The sequence below is a fragment of the Lissotriton vulgaris genome, chromosome 5 (assembly GCF_964263255.1).
Source record: "Lissotriton vulgaris chromosome 5, aLisVul1.2, whole genome shotgun sequence".
NCBI lineage: Eukaryota > Metazoa > Chordata > Amphibia > Caudata > Salamandridae > Lissotriton > Lissotriton vulgaris.
In genome coordinates this window covers 906,439,745-906,461,742 of record NC_141693.1, presented here as the reverse complement: position 1 = coordinate 906,461,742, position 21,998 = coordinate 906,439,745, and the positions used below count along the sequence as shown (strand labels likewise).

General features: G+C 43.4%; 1 protein-coding gene across 17 annotated transcripts in view; it reads left to right on the top strand.

Moving 5' to 3' along the window:
• Nucleotides 1–21,793, top strand: part of BLNK (B cell linker) — an 833,130-nt gene extending 811,337 nt beyond the window's left edge. For all 17 annotated transcript variants that reach the window (XM_086922513.1, XM_086922514.1, XM_086922516.1 and 14 more), the window contains 4 exons: nt 7,030–7,112; nt 9,111–9,194; nt 9,301–9,456; nt 20,628–21,793. In XM_086922513.1, coding sequence (XP_086778639.1) covers nt 7,030–7,112; nt 9,111–9,194; nt 9,301–9,456; nt 20,628–20,747 — 443 coding nt within the window. In that variant the 3' untranslated portion in view covers nt 20,748–21,793. The remainder of the gene's footprint in view (nt 1–7,029; nt 7,113–9,110; nt 9,195–9,300; nt 9,457–20,627) is intronic.
• The last annotated feature ends 205 nt before the right edge of the window (nt 21,794–21,998 follow it).

Sequence of the window (21,998 nt, the reverse complement as noted above, 5' to 3'; positions counted from 1 at the left end):
CATTTCCCTTTTTTATTATTAACGTTCAATAAGTCATCCCCAATATTCCATAGGTCCCTTTGAGATGATGTTAGATTTAATTTTACAAACAAAACATTATGATCACTAAGATCAGTAACAAGTACAGATAAATCCTTCAGAGAACTAAAAAAGGTGCTATCAACTATCATATTATCCAGGATCGAACCACCATTCCCTGACTTATGTGTAAGATGAGCAGGACTATCCGAGGGGAGCCTTCCATTGATTATTATACAATCTGCTTCGGCTAAACTCTCCAGGATTAGTTTCCCTCTTTTATTTGTTTTAATGTTCTCTGGGAATATGGCTTTAGGTATCAGGAACGTTTCCTCCTTTACCTTATTCCTGAATAACTCCAAGGCACTGTTAGATATTTTACCATTTAGGTCACCTAATAATAAAATATGAGGGGGGAAAGTAGATTCCTGAAGATTTAATATGAAAGAACAAATTGTCTTAATACCAGAATTATAATTTATATCTGGAGGTAAATAGGCATTTATTATTACGAGTGATTTCTGGGGGGCATCTTTAGCAAAATTTATTAAGGTTATTGCCTGAAATAATTTGTTCGAATCTAAATAATGGGTATAGTTCCAATTGACTTTATTTGACAAAAGGCAGGCTAGCCCTCCCTTCGCACGGCCTCTCGTAGAGGGAGTAGCATTACTCTCCAATACATAATAGTCTTTTACAACCGGGAAATTCCCTACCAGCCATGTTTCCTGCAAACAAATGATGTCTGCTTCTAAAGAATGCAAGAATAGCAACTTTTCGGTACTCTGGATTAATCCAGCAGTGTTCCACGATATTATTTTTAAATTATCGTTAAAAATCTGAATTCATTCTAGGTGTAAAACCAGATTTATCTGATAGAACAGCGGGCAACCAACTCCACTCCAGATCGGCGTCCTTTACCCTGGTTTGTTTTATAGATAGCGGATTATTTACTATCACCTGTCGCTCATTTTTTGATATGCGTATTTTTAACTCTTCGGTCACTGCAGAGGAACCATCTGACGGACAGGATTTTATACCCTGATAAGTTAACATTTTTCGGGGTCTTTGGCTTTCTATTTTAACTGGAATAAAAGGATCGACATCGATTCCTCTTATTTGAAATTCTTCTGCCCATTGTAGGACGTGATTTGTTACCAATTTGGAATAAAATTGTACCCGTGCTATCTTTCCATTCTCTGAGTTTATTAGTGTTATTACATCTAGATCTGCAGATTGGATCAATTTTAAGCTTTCTATTTCATGGAAACAGTTAACTAATGCAGATCTATTTAAAATAAGATCTGGATCGAAAATAGGTATAAAATCAAGGAAGAAGGTATGCACATTTTCTCTAATCTTAGGCACTGTCTTAGATACATATTCAGTTGCAACTACATCTGAGAAGGGAATAGCAAGAGGGTTAAGAATTAATTTTGGTTTGGAATCTATAATTGGAATTAAATTTTGATCATTTACCAATTTGATCTGCTCATCGAGGTGCTGTTGATTTATGTGAGATGAAAATTCTTGTTGTATCTCTGTAGGGATCAACTTTGAAGTTCCCGTTGGCTCATGTAACGAATTAGAGTCCAAATCCACAGGTTTGGAATTATCCAAAGAAGGCTCTTGTTCACATTCAAAAGTAATTTTCCTTTGCCTTTTTTTATAAAATCTACGGTTTGGTTTTCTTTTTTTGCATCGTTGTTTTTTAGATACTGTTATTTCAGGTTTTTTCTCCTTTAACAGAGAAACTTTATCCGGGAAAACAGGGAGGTTTAGTGTTTCTTTATTTGTTTGGGGAATGAAAATGGGGACGATAGGGGGTAAAGTGTTAGTCAAGTTATCCTCCGTAGGTGATAAGGCCTCGATCTCCTGGCTAATAAGAGCTACACAATTACCGTTAATTGGATTCTCATTCCTATATACGGAAGATTCAGAAGGAACTGCAGTATGAGTGTTAGCTTTAACCAAGGGATCAGACGGTAAAGATACCTCAAGGGGTGTTTTTACATTTACTTCCTTATTTCCTTCCTTACTTGGATTTTTGGATGGAGTAATTATTTTTGGATGGGTGACACCTTCCAATCCTGTGTTATGACTCAACAGCGCCTTTAAAATCAGAGTTACTGTATCAAGTACGTTATCTGACCCATTAACTAATTTTTCCAAAAGTTGTAAAATAGATGAGATGAGCCGCCCTAAGGAGGATAAGGAGTTAGATATTACATTATCTTCTCGTATATAAGAGTTTAGGGGGTCTTTATTTTTAATATGAGTAGGGCTGGGAAAAAAATTCATTTCGGGGTTGGAAAGTTTTTTGAGGGGGTACTGCTAAATAGATGTAACCTAGGAGTAGCTACAATATCCTGTGAGATAATGGAGTTCTGCGCTTTAATTAATCCTTTCTGGGACTCAAAGTTTATGGCAGGAAGGGTGAAGTCCTCTGGGGAAATATGCAGAGAGGAAGAAGTACCAGGATGGATTTTTGATCTGCCTTTGGAGGAGGAGGAAGATTATGTACTACAGCCACAACAGGGAAAACAGAGGTGTTGCCTAAATCTGCAACGCTTACAGCTTTATCTTGGGTTTCGGGAAGATGGGCGGGATCTCCCTCTTGGTTGTTGTAAAGTGTATCTTCTAAAGGGGGCAGGGCAATGATGCCTGATAAGGTACTATCATTTTTAGTAACAGAGGGGTCTCTCACCTGTTCTTTACTGTCAATATTAATATTTTCAGTGAGGGCCCCCTCACGGTCTACTTTATCTTTACCCTTATCCCATAAAGAGTATAGTTGACATTTACTTTTTAATTGTAAAGCTGACCCATCTCTGTTTCGCAAGGGGTTAGATTTAGTTTTGGAACAGGCTCTACCTACTAAAACTCTTCCTGATCTCAATTTTTTAGTAGTCATCTTGTCTAAAGGGACAATATACGATACCACCTTAAAAGAAATCAGTTAAAAGAGAGAAAAAAAACACAAAAGAGTAAGAAGGGAACACAATATATTCCACTAATTAGCAGTAAACATTAAACACTCTATCAGTCCTAAAACAAACAGACTAAAGGGGAGTGGCCCAGCCCAGCCTCAATTGGTCACAGTCGGTCCCGCCCTTGTCCCGGGCTTCTCCCGGCGCCCTCCCGCGCGCTACCGCGCAGCAGTGTTAATGTTCTACTTTTGTATAGCGGGGAGGATTAGGGGGTGTGGCCAACAGAGAGAGCGGCACCAGGTGTTTGTGGTGAGGTCAGCAGCAGAGACTCTTGGATCCTGTAGTCCTGCTGCTGCCGTGCTCGCATCCCTGCTGTGCAGAAGTCCTCACTAGGAATCAGCGAGACCTGCTCCCCTCACAGTGCACACAGAAGCAAAACAAAGCGCCGCGGGGCCCGCGAAGCGGGTCCGGCTAAGAGTAGCGCTCTGTCGTGGAAATAGCGCTTAGGAAGAGAGGCAATAGCAATAGCGAGCTCCACCGGTGTCAAGAGTCCAATCCAGCACAACTCTCTCGCATGAAAAGACAATCCAGTGAAGGTAAGCGACCAGAGTTCTTTTAGTGTTTGAAGGGGGGGCGTGGCCAACAGGGAGAGCGGCACCAGGTGTTTGTGGTGAGGTCAGCAGCAGAGACTCTTGGATCCTGTAGTCCTGCTGCTGCCGCGCTCGCAGCCCTGCTGTGCAGAAGTCCTCACTAGGAATCAGCGAGACCTGCTCCCCTTACAGTGCACACAGAAGCAAAACAAAGCGCCGCAGGACCCGCGAAGCGGGTCCGGCTAGGAGTAGCGCTCAGTCGTGGAAATAGCGCTTAGGAAGAGAGGCAATAGCAATAGCGAGCTCCACCGGTGTCAAGAGTCCAATCCAGCACAACTCTCTCGCATGAAAAGACAATCGAGTGAAGGCAAGCGACCAGAGTTCTTTTAGTGTTTGAAGGGGGGGCGTGGCCAACAGGGAGAGCGGCACCAGGTGTTTGTGGTGAGGTCAGCAGCAGAGACTCTTGGATCCTGTAGTCCTGCTGCTGCCGCTCTCGCAGCCCTGCTGTGCAGAAGTCCTCACTAGGAATCAGCGAGACCTGCTCCCCTCACAGTGCACACAGTAGCAAAACAAAGCGCTGCGGGACCCGCGAAGCGGGTCGGCTAGGAGTAGCGCTCTGTCATGGAAATAGCGCTTAGGAAGAGAGGCAATAGCAATAGCGAGCTCCACCGGTGTCAAGAGTCCAATCCAGCACAACTCTCTCGCATGAAAAGACAATCCACTTCAAGAGACCTGATAGTACACGTTTGAACTGAAGACATTCTTACACCCCTCATAAAGAAAACCCTGCCACCAAAATTAAAACAAAGCAGACCTTGACGGTCACAGTACCTGAGAGAGACGTGCAGTCACCCAATACCTATGAGCCAATCATCCTCGGATGAATGGAAGGCGGGCGTGCAGCAGGTAAACTCTGTGCCCAAGGTACGCCTTTCATCGCGATTCATGATGGCCAGATAGATGGCACTGCAGTAGTGATTTTGAGCCACCCAAACCCTCGAAGCCATCAATGAAGCTAGGCACATTGCTTGAGTGAGCAAAGCAGCTGCGCCTGTATAGCAGGTGGGCAGAGAGGTCAGCCTCTTTGTACTCTAACTCTACGTCCATAAATAAAGACTTACCCGAAGTTCTTCTGTCGGACCGGCGTTTTCTGTTTGACTGCAGGGAGGAAGGCATAGGGGAACCTACATAAACTCGTGCTGTCGGAAACCTGGCCCCAATTCTGGCAAAGTTATTTTTATCAGGCTGCATTGGAGATATGCAGAGTTCCTTCCGGCACATAAATGGGGCTCGCTAGTTGGTCACATTTGGAGTTCACATGCGGCTGAATCCAATTGTCGATGGAGGTCCACTCTCGCATCTTCTCTACGCTAAGACACACAGTCATGCGCACATTGCGCAGGAGTGAAACACTAATGCCTAGTCTCTCCAGTCTGATTGGATGACCGAGGTTCCTCAGTCCCCGAGTTGCTCGTATTGGGGGGCACTTTTGGCAGTTAAGTCTTGACTGCTGGGTTTGTGACTCACAGTCACAAACCCAGCAACAAAACCGACACCCTGTCAAAAAACAGGCCCCCACCCCATCCAGCCTACCGGGTGATTGCCCGGTGCCTGGAATTACCAGTCCGGCCCTGAGTCCAACCCAAACTGCCAAGCCAGGTCTTCCCTGGACTGGACACAAGCATCCTGGGACCAGTTTCGGGGTGACACCCCTCATCAGCCAGGCTAGCTTCAATCCAGTTGCAAAGTGAGCAAGGGACCCACATCTAGGCATGCCCTGCCAATTTAGGGCGAATAAAGCAAACACAAGGAGATGATGGATGGAGGGCTGAAACTTTTCAGACACTCACCCCCAGTCACAGATCTGGGATGAATACATCATTGTTCTTTAGCTCACTTCGCCATCCCAGTACAGACCCAGCCATATGCAAATCAGTCTTGACATTGTGCCTCATGGGAACAGCCCAGTCCGAACTGGCAAGCTATGTCTTCCCTGGATCACAAGCATCCCCAAACAACCATTTCTAAATTCTTCCCTCATGTATCCCTCCTTTGACTTATCCTAAACCTTATTTACTGTTATGATCTCCCTAATCCCTTTCTAGACACTGTTCTGTCCTCCATTTCTCCTTTTTACTCATCCCAATCCTCATCTTACTATTATGATCTTCCAAATACCACTTTCTAGACTCTTCCCTCTTCTATACCGCCATTCTATTCAATCCAACTAAGAGACTCACATGTACATGACTCAATTTAACTCATATTTGCCTATATTAATCCACCACTAATCCTTTTGGATTTTGGAGTAGCGTGCTACCTGCCAGAAGGGCTTTGACTCCTTGTCTGGGGTAGTAAGCACTATATAAATACAATTACAATATCTAAGCACTGAAGGCAACCTGCCCCCCCTCCCTCCCCCACCACCACCAAGTATTACAAAGTGGAAAACTAGTATGGATATGTCCTGTCTGTTAGAGAAACTGGTATACAAATTGCAGAATTATCCCAAAATCGCACCAGAATAAGGGGACAATGGCTAAAATAAGGAGACACTGCTTAGACATAAATATAACGCGATGTAATGTGGTGGCTGCCTTTGATTTTTATATGTAGAAAATATTGCCACTGGTGGAAGTGGGTAGGAACCAGTGGGATCGGCAGTCCGATACTTCCTTTTAGTAAATATAAAATCTTTCCATGAACGAAAATGTAATCCCGAAAGGTAGCAGACTTCATTAGCTGCACTCATTAATTTCCTGCAAAGCCTGGCAGAGCTGGAAAAAGAGAGGGCAGCACAGAAAATGATACCCACCACACTGTTTCTGCCACAGACATTACAGGAGTGTTAGGCTGCAGAAGGGCTCTTATCCTGGGGCCAAAGCCCCTTGGGACTCACTGAGCTGGGCAATATTGCTCGTTTGTGACCTTATTTGTTCCATATGCGTGCAAAACTTGCTCATTGTCATTTTGTTGCGCACATCTTCACTTGTAAGGTCATCTGTACCATGTAACCCAATAACTCAGAGCCACTTCTGATTCCTGCAAGAATGTGGTCTCTCCATTTCAGAAACTGTGACTGCTTGTTTCACATGCAAAAACAGCAAAAGCAGACAAAAGGACCCAGGCCCTCTGTGACACCATGGGCCAGACTTGTTTTTTTTGCTAAAAGTGTTTTGCGGTACAGAAATGATTTTAGCTTTTTACAATATACCTATCTGTCAGTTATTCTTTCGGCTCACGGATTTTCTATCCCCACATTCAACGCTGCCCCTGCTACAGTTATCATTACCCTCTCCTGCCCCCAAAGCGTTGCTTACTGCATTACATCCCCTCCTACTTTTTTTGCACCCAGACCACTGGTTATTTATTACCAAAGATATAAGGGAAATTACAACAGTAAGCAAAATGGTTGCCATTCGCCTTGTGTTTCCTGGTTGCCTCACTGCAGCCCGCATTTAACATGGTTTGTATATTTCCTCCCTTCCTAGGGCCGCCAGAACCTGCGAGTCGCAAATTCAACCCACCACCAGCACGAAATAATGTTTCAGCCAGTTGTACGACAGCAGAGCAGGTACGGTCTGAAGTCACTCCGGCTGCAATGGTCTTGTAATTGCATCTCTTAAACTGTGTAGGACATCTTATCTTTTACTTTTCTATTTGCTGTAACAAAGAAAGACCAAACAACAAAAAAGGAGAGGAGGAAAGAGAGAAGGAATTCAAGGGATAAAAAAAAATAAGGGCTGAAAGAATGACGGGTAGGAAGGGAGCAAGACGGGATGGAAGAAAGGAATGGAAGAAGGAAGATAATAGGATATTGCATCCGCGAATACAGCCAAGCTTTTGCGCGCCATAACATGTTCTATTTCCCAGAGAAGACATTTCTGGAAGATTATTTATTTTAATAGGGACTTAGAAGACGGGAAGAAATATGGAGGCAAATAAGTTTCAGACACAGCACTCCATGCTCATGTATATAGTGGGTTTAAAGAAAAAACAATTTGGACAGCAGGTGGCAGCAGTGCCATTAATAGGCGATGACAAACATGATGGTTAAGGATTTGTAATAGGTCAGAGATATTAATATGTGATTCTTTTCATATAACTTTATTTTCATACATCGTAGGTAAGAAACTTTCACCATGAAAATGTACAAGTCACTCAGAAGGCAGTGTTACTTTAGCATTTGTCATTTAAAGGTGGAAAAAAACCCAACAATTACAGTAACATTTTGCCCTATTTTCATCTCATCCATTAATATGTACCAATGTCACTTTGGCACTGGCTTACATATAGGGCCTTAATAGTAAAGTGTACTTCTTATATCAGCTATCCATGTCGATAATGTCCTACTTTCTGGACTAGTAACATTATATATGCCACAGCCGTTCCTTCCCCCACCCCAATTACAGGCCCCATGCACGGCCCTATACGCAGGCCAGCAAGAGATTCATTCTAATTAGCTGTCCAGGTCCCACCATCCATGCAAGGAGTTAATGTACATTTCTTGCATCACAATTCAGTTGAACACCCATCCAATTGTGTGTTGCTGTTTTAGGCCATTAAAACCTCAATTAGGGTGATCAGGTGATATATTTAGGCAAATTCAGTGGCCGACGCCGTAAACAAAATGTGGTAGGCAGGTGAGTGGTGCGGGGTGTGTGCGGGAAGGGGAGCGCGGGAGGAGTTTAATAATAATTTCAAATAAAATAGAAGACTTAACAAGCTCCGGGCCTCCTACCATGTCGTGCCTCAGTGTTGTTCTTTCTTTTCCCAGCAAACACTGGGGCAGCATCACAGCCTCCCTGTGCAATTCCCACGCTGCTCTCATGCGATTAGACCAGGGTGGGTATTGGTGTGAGCGGGCAGGTTTGAATCTCTGCTTACAGACAGGGAGTCTGGGCTGTTTCTCCAACTTTGCTGTTCTATACAGCCCGGTTGGAGAAACCTAAGTGTGCATGTGTGTTTGGGTGGCCTAAGTCATCCGGCCAAACTCACATGCGCACTTAAAAGGGTACCAACCAGTCGTTCTCTCCCTCCCATGGCCCTGCCCCTCCCTACACAAGCTGGCTCAGCCAGCAGGTGAAAAATAAAACGATGATAGAATATCATTTTATTTTTCAGCTGCTGGCTCTGAGCTAGTGGGGCGACGCTCCTCCGCCATTGCGGAGGAACAACCCTTGGGCAAATTTGACTCATGTCCCAGTTGTTAGAGCGGGTCAGCTGAAAACTGTGGGAAGCATGTTTTTATGTGTTCCTAAGAAGGGATGGTTAGCAGCTGTTCTAAGAAAGCAAATTAAAAGTTACGACGCTGGTTTTAAAAATTGCAGAGTTTATTTCCGTAGTCCCTCTTTTGTGTTTCTATGTTGATGAGCGTTCCCTTTCTGTGCTGCTCGATTGATGTAAATTTGTAGTCCCTCCTCTTTTTTTTGCAAAATGCCTGGGTTTTTACTTTTCAAAATCCAGTCACCCTAATCTCCATACAACCCTATAACTTTTAATGTCAATCCATATAGCACACCACTGAGCGGTCCTGTATGCTCTCTAATGCAGCTTTGTATTCTAACCTAAGGAAGCTGGTGTCTACAGCAAAGAGTGGTATGCTTCGTCTTGTGATCGCAGAGCCGCAGAAGAAGCCTTACAGAAATCGAACAAGGTAATACAAATTCAACACAGTGCTAGTATTCTGCTTTTTTAGCAAATTGTAACAAAATTAGACAAACATCCTATATAACATTAAAATAATCTCTTTTTTGGCACAGGATGGAGCTTTCCTCATAAGAAAAAGTTCTGGACAAGATCTACAGCAGCCATACACATTAGTAGTACTCTTCAACCGGAAAGTTTATAACATTCCCGTACGCTACATTGAATCGACTGGGCAATATGCCTTGGGAAGGGAGAAAAGTGGAGAAGAGGTGAGTCATATATTCATATAGTACATTTGCTTCATGCAACGTGTGCACACATGTGTAAAAAATATACTGTGTTTGTGCAAATTAGATTGCTCACACGTGTCTAAGACAAGATGCTCCGATCCTGTGTGGGGTCAGGGTGTCGATCCTTAAGATTCCCTCATTCAGAGGGTGAAGCACATTAACTATGCTCACCTGCAGCTGGGTCTCATTGAGGGGTAGGCACAATACAGTTCTCAGTAAGCCCACATACAGCAAATGCTCATACAAGGCATAAACCACTGGGTTCGAGGATTTAAGTTCTTTCCCCATATTAGTATAGGAATTTCATTTCATTTATTTCACAAAAAATATCTTTAAGAAAGTGGATTATTATTTCGAGTGGCCAACTGTTCATCTAGAAGATCAAAATCACTTCTTGTCAGGAACAAACCTTGAAGTCTATAAATTAACCTGAGCTCGACCCCCTGGTAGCTACGGCACAGAGCAAGCTGGATTAACCTAGGGCAATGTGTTAAGTATTTATGCAGTACCAAAACGGTAATAAACCCCCACAACGCGAGATAATTGTACCACTGCTCTTGCTGCACTAATATTAGCTACACCTCCGTCCCACTACCCGGCTCAATGGAGCTGATCACTACTAAAGGTAAAGCTACATTCTGGCTGGATTAGCATTCATGGAAGGTAGGGCTCCAAGAGGCAGTACCGTCTCTATGTTGCTACCACAACACTACTCCAACACGCAGGTCCAGCTTGTGAATCAAAAATTGCCTGCCTGCACATTCATATTTTATGGTTTTTGCTCGTAATTTCTCCCCTTATATATCACCTTTAATATCAAACGTCAAAACAAGTGTTCCTCTACTTCTCAATGATAAAAGGATAGACTAGAGTGCAGAGAAGTAAAAATTGTAGCACAATGCCGTGCTGCACAGTTAACCTGTAGTTATCAGTTTATATCAGGGAATGTTTGGCATTACAGTGCATGCCTTTAGCACACATGGTAAGTATATCTTAGGTAAGTAAAACCAAAATATATCTATCTATATATAGATACTATAATAAAGGTGAGTGAGTAAATACCCTTGGAGTGCTGGATTATTTCCTGGGATTGTGGAAATTATTGAATATATATACATATATATATATATATATATATATATATATATATATATATATATATATATATATATATATATATATATATATATATATATATATATATATATATATATATATATATATATAACTTTGGTGCCGATTGAGGAATCTGCGTGTAATTTTCCTTAAAATTGCTTCGCTCCGCTCCTTCCCTGAAAGTTTCGGGGGGATTCGTCAAGCTGGGGCCGAGAAAAAAGGGGGGTCCCAAAACGTGTTTTCCCCATGTTAATTTCCATAGGGACCTTTAGACACGGCTATTGCCCGAACGGCTGAATGGAATTACACCAAACTTGGCAATATGGTAGGGCCTGGTATGCAGATGTGTCTTTGCTATGTTTGGTGAAAATCCCTCCAGTAGTTCTTGAGAAAATTGAATTTGAAAAATTTCAAATGGCATTTTCTATGGGACCTTTAGACACGGCTACAGCCCGAACAACTGAACGGATTTACACCAAACTTGCCAAAATGGTAGGGACAGGTATGCAGTAGTGCCTTTTCTATATTTGGTGTAATTCCCTCTAGTAGTTGTTGAGAAAATTGAATTTGAGCAAATTATATATCTATATGCGCTCAACATTCTATTGGGAATAACTTTGGCGCCGATTGAGGAATCCGTGTGTAATTTTCCAGAATTTTGGCCAGCTCCGCTCCTTCCCTGACAGTTTCAGGGGGATTCGTCAAGCGGGGGCTAAAAGGGGGGTCCCAAAACGTGTTTTCCCCATGTTAATTTCCATAGGGACCTTTAGACACGGCTACAGCCCGAACGGCTGAATGGAATTACACCAAACTTGGCAAAATGGTAGGGCATGGTATGCAGATGTGCCTTTGCTATGTTTGGTGAAAATCCCTCCAGTAGTTCTTGAGAAAATTGAATTTGAAATTTTTCAAATGGCATTTTCTATGGGACCTTTAGACACGGCTACAACCCGAACGGCTGAACGGAATTACACCAAATTTGGCAAAATGATAGGGACAGGTATGCAGTAGTACCTTTTCTATATTTGGGGAAAATCCCTCCAGTAGTTGTTGAGAAAATTGAATTCGAGCAAATTATATATCTATATGCGCTCACCGTACGAGCACAGTAAGCGTACGGTACGCGTACCGTACACGTACGTGCGCGTACCCTTACGTGCGCGAGCGAGTTTCTGATTGGCTGGCAGTCGACTGTCAACATTCCAAACTGTCCAAACCAGGAAGTGTTGGCCACCATCTTGTTTTTCAGGAGAATGAGGCACAAGAGAGCCCAAAACAAGAGTGGAAAACACGAAAAGGGGGCAGGGTAGAGACCCCCCAACCCTCTAGCCCTTCTCAGGGGGTCCCAAAAAGACCCCCAAGGGCAATTTTTTTTTTTTTTTTAAATCGCGGGGTACGCGTACCGTGCGCATACCCCGTGATTTAAAAAAATATTTTATTTTTTTTGCACTTGGTGGTCCCTCTGGGACCCCCTGAGAAAGGCTAGGGGGTCAGGGGGTCTCAACCCTGCCCCCTTTTCGCATTTTCCACTCTTGTTTTGTGCTCTCTTGTGCCTTACTTCTCCTGAGAAACAAGATGGCTGCTCAGGTGGACCCAGAAGGATAATAACATATATAAACATTATCTGCTAATAGAATTAGCATTTACATAACCTTTGAAATTTATTGAAAAAAAATAAAGGTTTCACGCCTGATATAGTTAGGAATTAGCATTTGAAAAACCTTGCAAATTCACTGAAAAAACCATAGGTTTCAAGCCTTATATAGTTAGGAATTAGCATTTAAAAAACCTTGCAAATTCACTTAAAAACCATAGGTTTCAGGCCTTATATAGTTAAGAATTAGCATTTAAACAACCTTGCAAATTTACTTAAAAAAAACATAGGTTTCAGGCCTTATATAGTTAGGAATTAGCATTTTAAAAACCTTGCAAATTCACTTAAAAAGCATAGGTTTCAGGCCTTATATAGTTAGGAATTAGCATTTAAAAAACCATTAAAATTGCTCCTATATAGTTAGTTGTAATAACTATATTTCGCGCACCCGCAATCCACTGTTGATGATGTCACGTATTACATCATTCATGACATGGTCAGTGACATCACTTATGACATCACTGATGACATCTCATTTGACATCACTGATCACATCACTGATGATATCATTCATGTGATAATACGATGCACCTCCTCACACTCTAATATAACCTTTGATACACCCAGTGTTAAATACAGACTACCATTCTTGAAACCATTGACACACCAATACCAGTTACTACATACGCACTCACTGATTCCTAGGTCTACACACACATTCACTCATTCACCCATAGAATCACTCATACATACAGTCACTCATCAATACAATACTATCATATGCACTCATACACCTATACAGACACTCACACACTGCCACTCATCCATGGAGTTACTCACGCACCTAGTCAGTCATGCAAAGAATCAATCACACTTCCATTTCCTCAACTATACAGTTATACACACAACACCTTACTTATTCAAACATATACTAACACATACTTACTCTCTTACACAATCACTGATACAAGTACACAATGATCCATACAGCCACTCGCACATTCACTGGCTCTCATGTATAGTCATTTATATATGCCAACTCTCACATGCACTGTGTTTTACATATGTACTTACTTGGACATGTAGCACTGAGATATCCATTCAATCACCAACACACCCATGCACACAGTCAACTGCCCATATAGCTGTTTCCACATGCACTCTTGAACTCATACACCTAGTGAATCAACTGCTCACACATCTATGCACACACCTCCCAGCCACCCACACACACACTCAGTCTCCCATTCAAATACTTGGGCAACCAATCAATAACCCATATAGCCACTCATATAGCTATTGATCAACACATGCAGCAGCTTACACAACAACAGACATACTGATGCACACATTCAGACAGTTTAGTCACTAACCCATGTATTTAGTAAGACACATTTAATCATTCATTCATACAGTCAGTCACACAGCTACTAAATCCTTCATCCAGACACTTATACATCCACTCATTCTTCAACATGTAAAACATATTTAAACTTTACAGAAACACACAGTCACTGGATGATGTCATCAGTTATGTCAAATGAGATGTCATCAGTGATGTCATTTGAGATGTCATCAGTGATGTCATTAGTGATGTCACTGACCATGCTCCTGCCCCCCACCCACACTGACCTGGGGACCACCATCTTCCCAGGGCAATAATTATTTAAATACGGGGGTCCATTGCGGACCCCAGGGCCCCGAGGACCACCACCTCCCTGGGTCTTTAAACAGTCGGGAGGGGGGCCACGCAGCCCACCTCCTGGAGCCCTCGATGGCCCTGGGGACCGCCACCTATCAGGGTCTGCTCCTGCAATGTCCCATGATGCCCACCCCGGGACATTTCCGTTTGCTTCTTGGAAGTGAGAGCAGGAAACCCGCTCTCACTTCCAAGAAGCAAAGCAGAATTGTTTTTGGGCAACGGGAGTTGCATGTGAGCAGCTCCCCTTGCCCAAAACCAATGCCGGTTCCCACAGGAGGTGGGGAGCTGGCTGGGACCCTGGGGGCATCGGGGCTCCCCCCACAGTCCCCAACACTGAGGCCAGGCCCTGGGGGATGGGTCTACGGGGCCAGAAGTGGCCCGGGAGGGGGGCCACTCGACCCCCATACCCTTTAATTTACTAAAAGATTTTTTTAAAAGGTAGGCCAGCCTCGGGTGGGGGCCCTGGGGCCATAAATGGCCTGAGGAGGGGGCAACGTGGACCCCCTTCAAAATGTTTTTTTTTAAAGAAGGCTGGCCAGAACCCGGGGGATGGGGTCCCTGGGGATATAAATGGCCTCAGGAGGAAGGTCACGCCGCCCCTCATCCAAAATAAAAAGAAAGGGTAAAAGCGTCAGGCCCCGGGGGATGGGGTCCCCGGGGCCAGAAGTGGCCCAAGGAACTGAGATATTTAAAAAAAAAAAATTTAAAGCCGCCTTTCCTTGGCCCCACCCCCTCCCTGTACCCTCTGCAAATGTACCTCCTGCCTCGTTCTAAGTTGGGTGATTAAGTTCCCTTGAATCCTAAGGGGCCCAGGGGGCCAACTAGCCACCAGATACCTCCAGTAAGCCCCACACAGCTGGATTGCGGAAAGTGGTCCGAGACCACGCCCCCTTTTTACACCCCTCTGCAAACGCGCCTCTAGGCGCACTGTTGCTCGGGGGATAAAGTCCACTTTAGTCCTGACGTCCTCAGGACACAAGAGGACCTCATTGCCCCACCAGCAGTGCACCAGGAGGCGCATTTGCAGAGTGGTGTAAAATGGGGGAGTGGCCTCGGAACACTCTCAGCACGTCAGCTGTGTGGGGCTTACTGGAGGCACCTGGTGGGCCTCTTTCTGCACCTCTTTTGCCTCAGTCTGGCCACCTGTTCCTTCTTTCAGCACCCCTTTTGCCTGTTTCTACAACTCTCTTGCCTCTTTCTGCAGTTCTCTTACCTCCTTCTGCACCTCACTTTTGCTTCTTTTTGCACCTTAGTTGGTTCTTTTGCACTTCTCTTCCTTCTTTCTGCACCCCTCATGCTTCTTTATGCACCTCTCTTGCACATTTCTGCACCTCACTTGCTTCTTTCAGCAATTCTATTGCCTCTTTCTGCACTTATCTTACCTGTTTCTGCACCTCTCTTACCTCTTTCTGCAGCTCACTTGCTTCTTGCTGCACTCCTGTTGCCTCTTTCTGCACCTGTCTTCCCTCTTTCTGCAACTCTCTTACCTCTTTCCACACCTCTGTTTCTTCTTTCTGCACTTCCCTTGCCTCTTTCTGCACCCTTTGTGCATCTTTCGGCACCTCTGTTTCTTCTTTCTGCACTTTTCTTCTTTCTTTCTGCACCCCTCGTGCCTCTTTCTGCACTCTTTTTCCCTTTTCCTGCACGTCTTGTGGTTCTTTTTGCAATGCAGTTGCCTCTTTCTGCTCCCTCTTGCAAATTTCTGCAACCCTCTTACTTCTTTTGGCACCCCTCTTCCCTCTTTCTGCAACCCTGTTCCCTCTTTCTGCACCTCTTCTCCCTGTTTCCGCACCTCAGCTGCCTCTTTCTGCACTTCTCTTGCCTCTTTCTGCACTCCTCTTTCCTCTTTCTGCACCTCTGTTTGTTCTTTCTGCACTGCTTTTGCTTCTTTCTGCACCTCTGTTGTTTCTTTCTGCACTTCTCTTGCTTCTTTCCATACCTCTCTTGCTTCTTTCTGCACCCACTTGCCTCTTTCTGCAGCCTTCCTCCCTCTGTTTACCTCTCTTTCCTCATTCCGCACCTCTCTTGCCTCTTTCTGTACCTCTCTGGCCTCTTTCTGCACCCCTCTACCCTCTTTCTGCATCTCTTTTGCTTGTTTCTGCTCTTCTTTTGCCTCCTTCTGTTCACCTATCGCCTCCTTCTGCACCTCTGTTGTTTTTTACTGCATAGGTCTTGCTTCTTTCTGCACCTCTCTTACAAATTTCTGCACCCGTCTTGCCTGTTTGGCACCCCTCTTCTCTCTTTCTGCACCTCTGTTCCCTCTTTCTGCACCTCTTCTGCCTGTTTCTGCACCTCTGCTGCCTCTTTCGGAACTTCTCTTGTCTCTTTCTGCACCTCTGTTGGTTCTTTTTGCACTTCTCTTGCTTCTTTCTGGAACCCTCTTCCCTCTTGCTGAACCGCTGTTGCTTCGTTCTGCACTTCTCTTGCCTCTTTCTGCAACTCTCGTGCCTCTTTCTGCACACATAGGGCTACTTATAAACTGACCCCAGGCTCAGCAGTGCACACATTCAAGTGCAGAAAAGGGCCACTGGCCTCTAAACTGCCATGCCTTATTATATGCCAGGGACTTAGAGGTAGTTTTAACCCCCTGCCCTATTATGTACTAGGGCCTTACAGGGGAGGTCATGCCAATCACAGGGGTACCCCAACCCATAGTGTATCCTAGTGTATGTAGGTGTTTTCATTGTATTCTAAGTGTCTTTCAGCATAGCAATGGCTCTGGGCCTGGTTAGGCAGAGACCAGGGTCAGTCAGAGTCAATTACTACCAGTACTAGTCAGTAAAAAGTTGGGGGTTGGCCAGGAATCAGGATGACTTTGCAACAAACCCTCTTTCTGCACCTCTGTTGCCTCTTTCCGCATTTCTCTTGCTTCTTTCTGCGCCTTGCTTACTCTTTCTGCACATGTCCTACCTCTGTAGGCATAGTTAAAAATTAGCATTTAAAAAACCTAAGAAATTCTCTAACAAAACCACAGGTTTCAGGGCCGTTATAGTTAGCTGGACATTTCACTCGTACAAAACAAGAGAAATGTGTCAGTTATAATTAGTTGAGCTAACTATAACTTGCACCTCCGCGGTGCACTGCTGATGACGTCACATATTACATCATTCATGACATAATCAGTGACATCACTGATGACATCATCCACATGATAATCTGATGCACCTCCTCACACCCTAATATAACCTTTATACACCCACTCTAAATTATAGACTACCATTTTTGAAACCAGAGACACACCAATACCAGTTAATACATATCCACTCACTGATTCCTAGGTCCACACACACAGCCACTCATTCACCCATGCAGTCACTCATATATACAACACTATCATATGCACTCATACACCTATACTGACTCACCGCCACTCATCCAGATGTAATCACACACCTAGTCAGTCATGCAAAGAGTCATTCACACTCCCATGTACTCACCTATACAGTTATACACACACCACAGCACTTATTCATACAGATACTAACACATACTTACTTTCTTATACAATTACTGATATAAGCACACAATCATCCATACAGTCACTCTCATAATCATTCATTCTCACATATAGTCATTTATATACTCCAACCCTCACATATACTGCCTTTCACATATGTAGTTATTCACACATGTACCACTGAGACATCAATTCACTCACCAACACACCCATACCCCCCTTCACAGGTGCACTCTTGAACCCATATACTCAGTGAATCACCCACTCACACATCTATGCCCAGTCACACACCCCCCACCCACCCACACAGACACTCAGGCACCCATACAGATACTCAGACAACCAATCAATAACCCATATTGACACTCATGTAGCTACTCATTAATCCATGCAGCCGCTTACACAACAACTGACAGATTGATACAGACATTAACAGTTTAGTCACTAACCCATGCATTCAGTAAGACACATTTAATCACTCACTTATACAGTCAGTCACGCACCTACTAAATCATCCATTCAGACACTTATACACCCACTTATTCTTCAATACACCTTGGCATATATATTTATTAACCATATTTAAACTGTACAGAGAAACACAGTCACTGGATGATGTCATCAGTGAAGTCACTAACCATGTAGTGAATGATGTAATATGTGACGTCATCAGCAGTGCATTGCAAGGGCACAAGTTATAGTTAGCTCAACTAACTATAGCTAACTATAACTTGTGCCCTTGCAATGCACTGCTGATGACGTCACATATTACATCATTCACTACATGGTTAGTGACTTCACTGATGACATCATCCAGTGACTGTGTTTCTCTGTACAGTTTAAATATGGTTAATAAATATATATGCCAAGGTGTATTGAAGAATAAGTGGGTGTATAAGTGTCTGAATGGATGATTTAGTAGGTGCGTGACTGACTGTATAAGTGAGTGATTAAATGTGTCTTACTGAATGCATGGGTTAGTGACTAAACTGTTAATGTCTGTATCAGTCTGTCAGTTGTTGTGTAAGCGGCTGCATGGGTTAATGAGTAGCTACATGAGTGTCAATATGGGTTATTGATTGGTTGTCTGAGTATCTGTATGGGTGCCTGAGTGTCTGTGTGGGTGGGTGGGGGGTGTGTGACTGGGCGTAGATGTGTGAGTGGGTGATTCACTGAGTATATGGGTTCAAGAGTGCACCTGTGAAGGGGGGTATGGGTGTGTTGGTGAGTGAATTGATGTCTCAGTGGTACATGTGTGAATAACTACATATGTGAATAGCCATATTTCTCTGGTTGTGTACGAGTGAAATGGTCAACTAACTATAACGTCCCTGAAACCTGTGTTTTTTTCCAGTGAATTTCGATGGGTTTTTTTAATGCTAATTTCTTACTAGACCGTCCCTGAAACCTATGTTTTTTTTCAGGGAATGTGTATATATATAGTGCCATCATGAAGTCCTAGGATGGTACTCATGAAAAGAATATGTGACAAATGAATGAAGGACCTGAGCTGAGCTCGTCATGAACAATGGGGATCCTGGAGTTACAGAACTCCAGGGGAATTCCCTTAGCACTGATGTGGTTAAAACTACCCACCCTAAACGATAAAATTACCCATATCTATCTTTACCACTGCCCTCCCCTAAACTCTTATTTTAATATATAATTTATTTCTTTTCTTTTTGGAGTGGGAATCTACCCAAACCTGTCTTTGAATTTAATTTACTCCTGACTTTCCCTAACCACTAGCCACCTCTACATCCTAAAATTACCCATACCTCCCTTTACCACTTCCCATCCTTAAATCCTAAAGCTACCCGTACTTCCCTTTACCACCACCCAGCCCTAAACCATACAATTTACTTTACCACCCTTTACCACTATGCACCACTAACTCTAAATATACATTTACCTCCCTTTAACACTACCCATCCCTAAACCCTAAAAGTACCCATACCTCACTTTAGGACAGCCCACGCCTTAACTCTAAAGGTACCTTCACCTCCCTTTTCCACTGCCAACCCCTAAATCCTAAAGTTAACTTTAACACCGTTTACCACTACCCACCTGTAAGCCCCAAAATTGCCCTATCCTCCCTTTACCACTACTACTACCACCCAAACCTAAACCCTAAAATTACTCTGACCTCCCTTTGCCATTACCCACCCCAAACCCTAAATGTTGCCCTACCATTATTTGTTTAAGGCAGGCAGGCAGGAAGGGATAGATAGATAGATAGATAGATAGATAGATAGATAGATAGATAGATAGATAGATAGATAGATAGATAGATAGATAGATAGATAGATAGATAGATAGATAGATAGATAGATAGATAGATAGATAGATTCTATGCCTGGTAAAGGCATTGTTGTAAAGGCTGTTTCCCCTATCAGGCTGTTGACTCTTGCCTTCATATAAGGTACATTTTACATATTTTAAATCGAACATTCAAAATCCTGTCCAAAAACAACGGATTTCCAGCAAATGTATTTAAAAAAATGTATTGCTGCTCAACTGTTTCTTCTGACCTAATTCTCAGAAGAGTGCACATTTTCTTATTCTAAGTATTAGGCCACAAATGGAACGGTGTGGCCACCTAGGAAAATCCATGGCCTTGATGGGTGGTTGCTCCAAGCACTGCCGAACTAAGAAAAACTTATCAACGCCAGTGGCTAAAGATGGGGTGACTCAAATCAAACCGTTTCTCTGTACTTCCTATTGCATTTTTCAGGAATTAATGACATCAGGAGAAAGACAGCTACAGCAGACTGCATCCAGTCCTGAAAATTGGGTCTCCCTCTATGAAAATCTGCGTAGTCACATCTCCCTCAATGAAAATCTGCATAGACACAACGCTTACTTGTTCCTTGATTCCTTAGAGATTCCGTAGGGTAGAAGAGTACATATGAATGTGTGAGGGTGCTTGAGGAAGCTCCTTCCTTCTCCTGTGACGTTTCTAGAAATCACACAATTGATAGTGGCTCCATCTGGAAGAAAGGAAAGTATTAGAATTGTTTCAAGCACCTATCTCCCCCAAATGCAAGATGGTATGTTTTCAGTGTGAACTTCGCTGTTCTGTGATTTTTCAGAAAGAGAATTAGATATTGTTTTTATTTCATTTGAGCCTTTCCTTAATGCTAGGCAACAAACGTGAATTGAACTTTGTTTTGAAAACCTCACAAAAGGCTGCTCCACTTTCTACAGCCACTCATGCAAAAGATGTATGTGTGATCATTATGAGAACTCATCCACTTCTCGCTTTTACTTCCACCCTACAGCGGTTCAGCAGCGTCGCCGAGATGGTGCAGAATCACCAGCGTTCCCCTCTGGTGCTAATTGACAGCCAGAACAACACCAAGGATTCCACTAAACTCAGACATGCCGTCAGAGTCAGCTAGTCGGGCAGAGACATCCTCCTCAGTAGACGGAACATGCTCACCTTGGCAACAGGACTTGTTATTGGAAAAGAGAACAGTCTGAAAATAGCAGCACTGAAATCAAGCACATGTTGTACTTGGAAGACATGCCCTGGAGTTTGATGTCCAGTTTCTGCAGTGCGGATCCACGCTGCATGTTGTTTGAAAGATGGACCTAAAGATGGCCTGCGAATGTGGATCCAGATATCGGACACAATACAACCTCTCCTAGGTTTGCGAGTGCATTTAAGATATACGTCATGAAAGTCAGGCATTTAGAGCCTTTTTTTTAATAAACCATGTTGGCGAGTGTGTGAAAAGAACATTCGTAAAAAAAAGAAATTACCTTGCAAGAAGCGAAAGTAGTGCACATGCTGGGAGGGGGCTTTGAGAAGGAGGGGAGGGGGTGTTTAGTGTGTCAACAGTGAAAAGGATTCTTGCACCGTTTAAGAGTGGATCAGGACACAAAAGCGAGCACGCTGGTGAGTGCAACACACTCGAAAGCAGTGAGGACTGATGTCTATGTAGATTTACACTTTCTGTTTTGATTACACGTATAGCCCCTGATGTATATAATATATTCGCCAACCTAAAGATTATAAGCTATTATTGTACCATAAACCAAAACGTTTGCTTTTTAATTTCTGTTAAACCGAAAGCAATATTTGACTGGTGCCTTTTGCAAACCAGTTTTATTTGTGCTTAACCTGGTACCGTAATTTGTGCAGATAATCTATTCACCAATATCTGGACTCGTCTGAGCAGCCAGAATGACGCCAGCTCCTACAGATTTCGAGGCTTGAAAATACATTGTTAGCTACAAGCCACTGTGTGAACAGAAAAGTACGTCGATGTAGCTTCATTGCCTACCTTGGCCTGTTCTGTGTCTGAGGGCAAAGAGCGGATCCTCCCTCCTGGCTTCAATTTAATAACTTTCGATCTCCAGTTAAAGGTAACAGGCACACTTCTCGCATAACAATCGGTCCAATCATCAGGGCTTCAATTGTAAAATAAATAAGTACATGAAACAGGGGCCCAACGTTTTTCTTGGGAAACATTGCCCAGCTTGCAGAATGCCTAATTTTGATTCCTCCCCTTGCCTCTTCCACCAACATACACTTCATGTTCTATCTCTATCTCGTGCCTCCATTGTGACGGAGTAACCCGTCGGCCAAGATCTAAATCAGGCCCTTTGTTTTTAATCCTTCTTTCTCCCCATGCTCTCCCTATGCC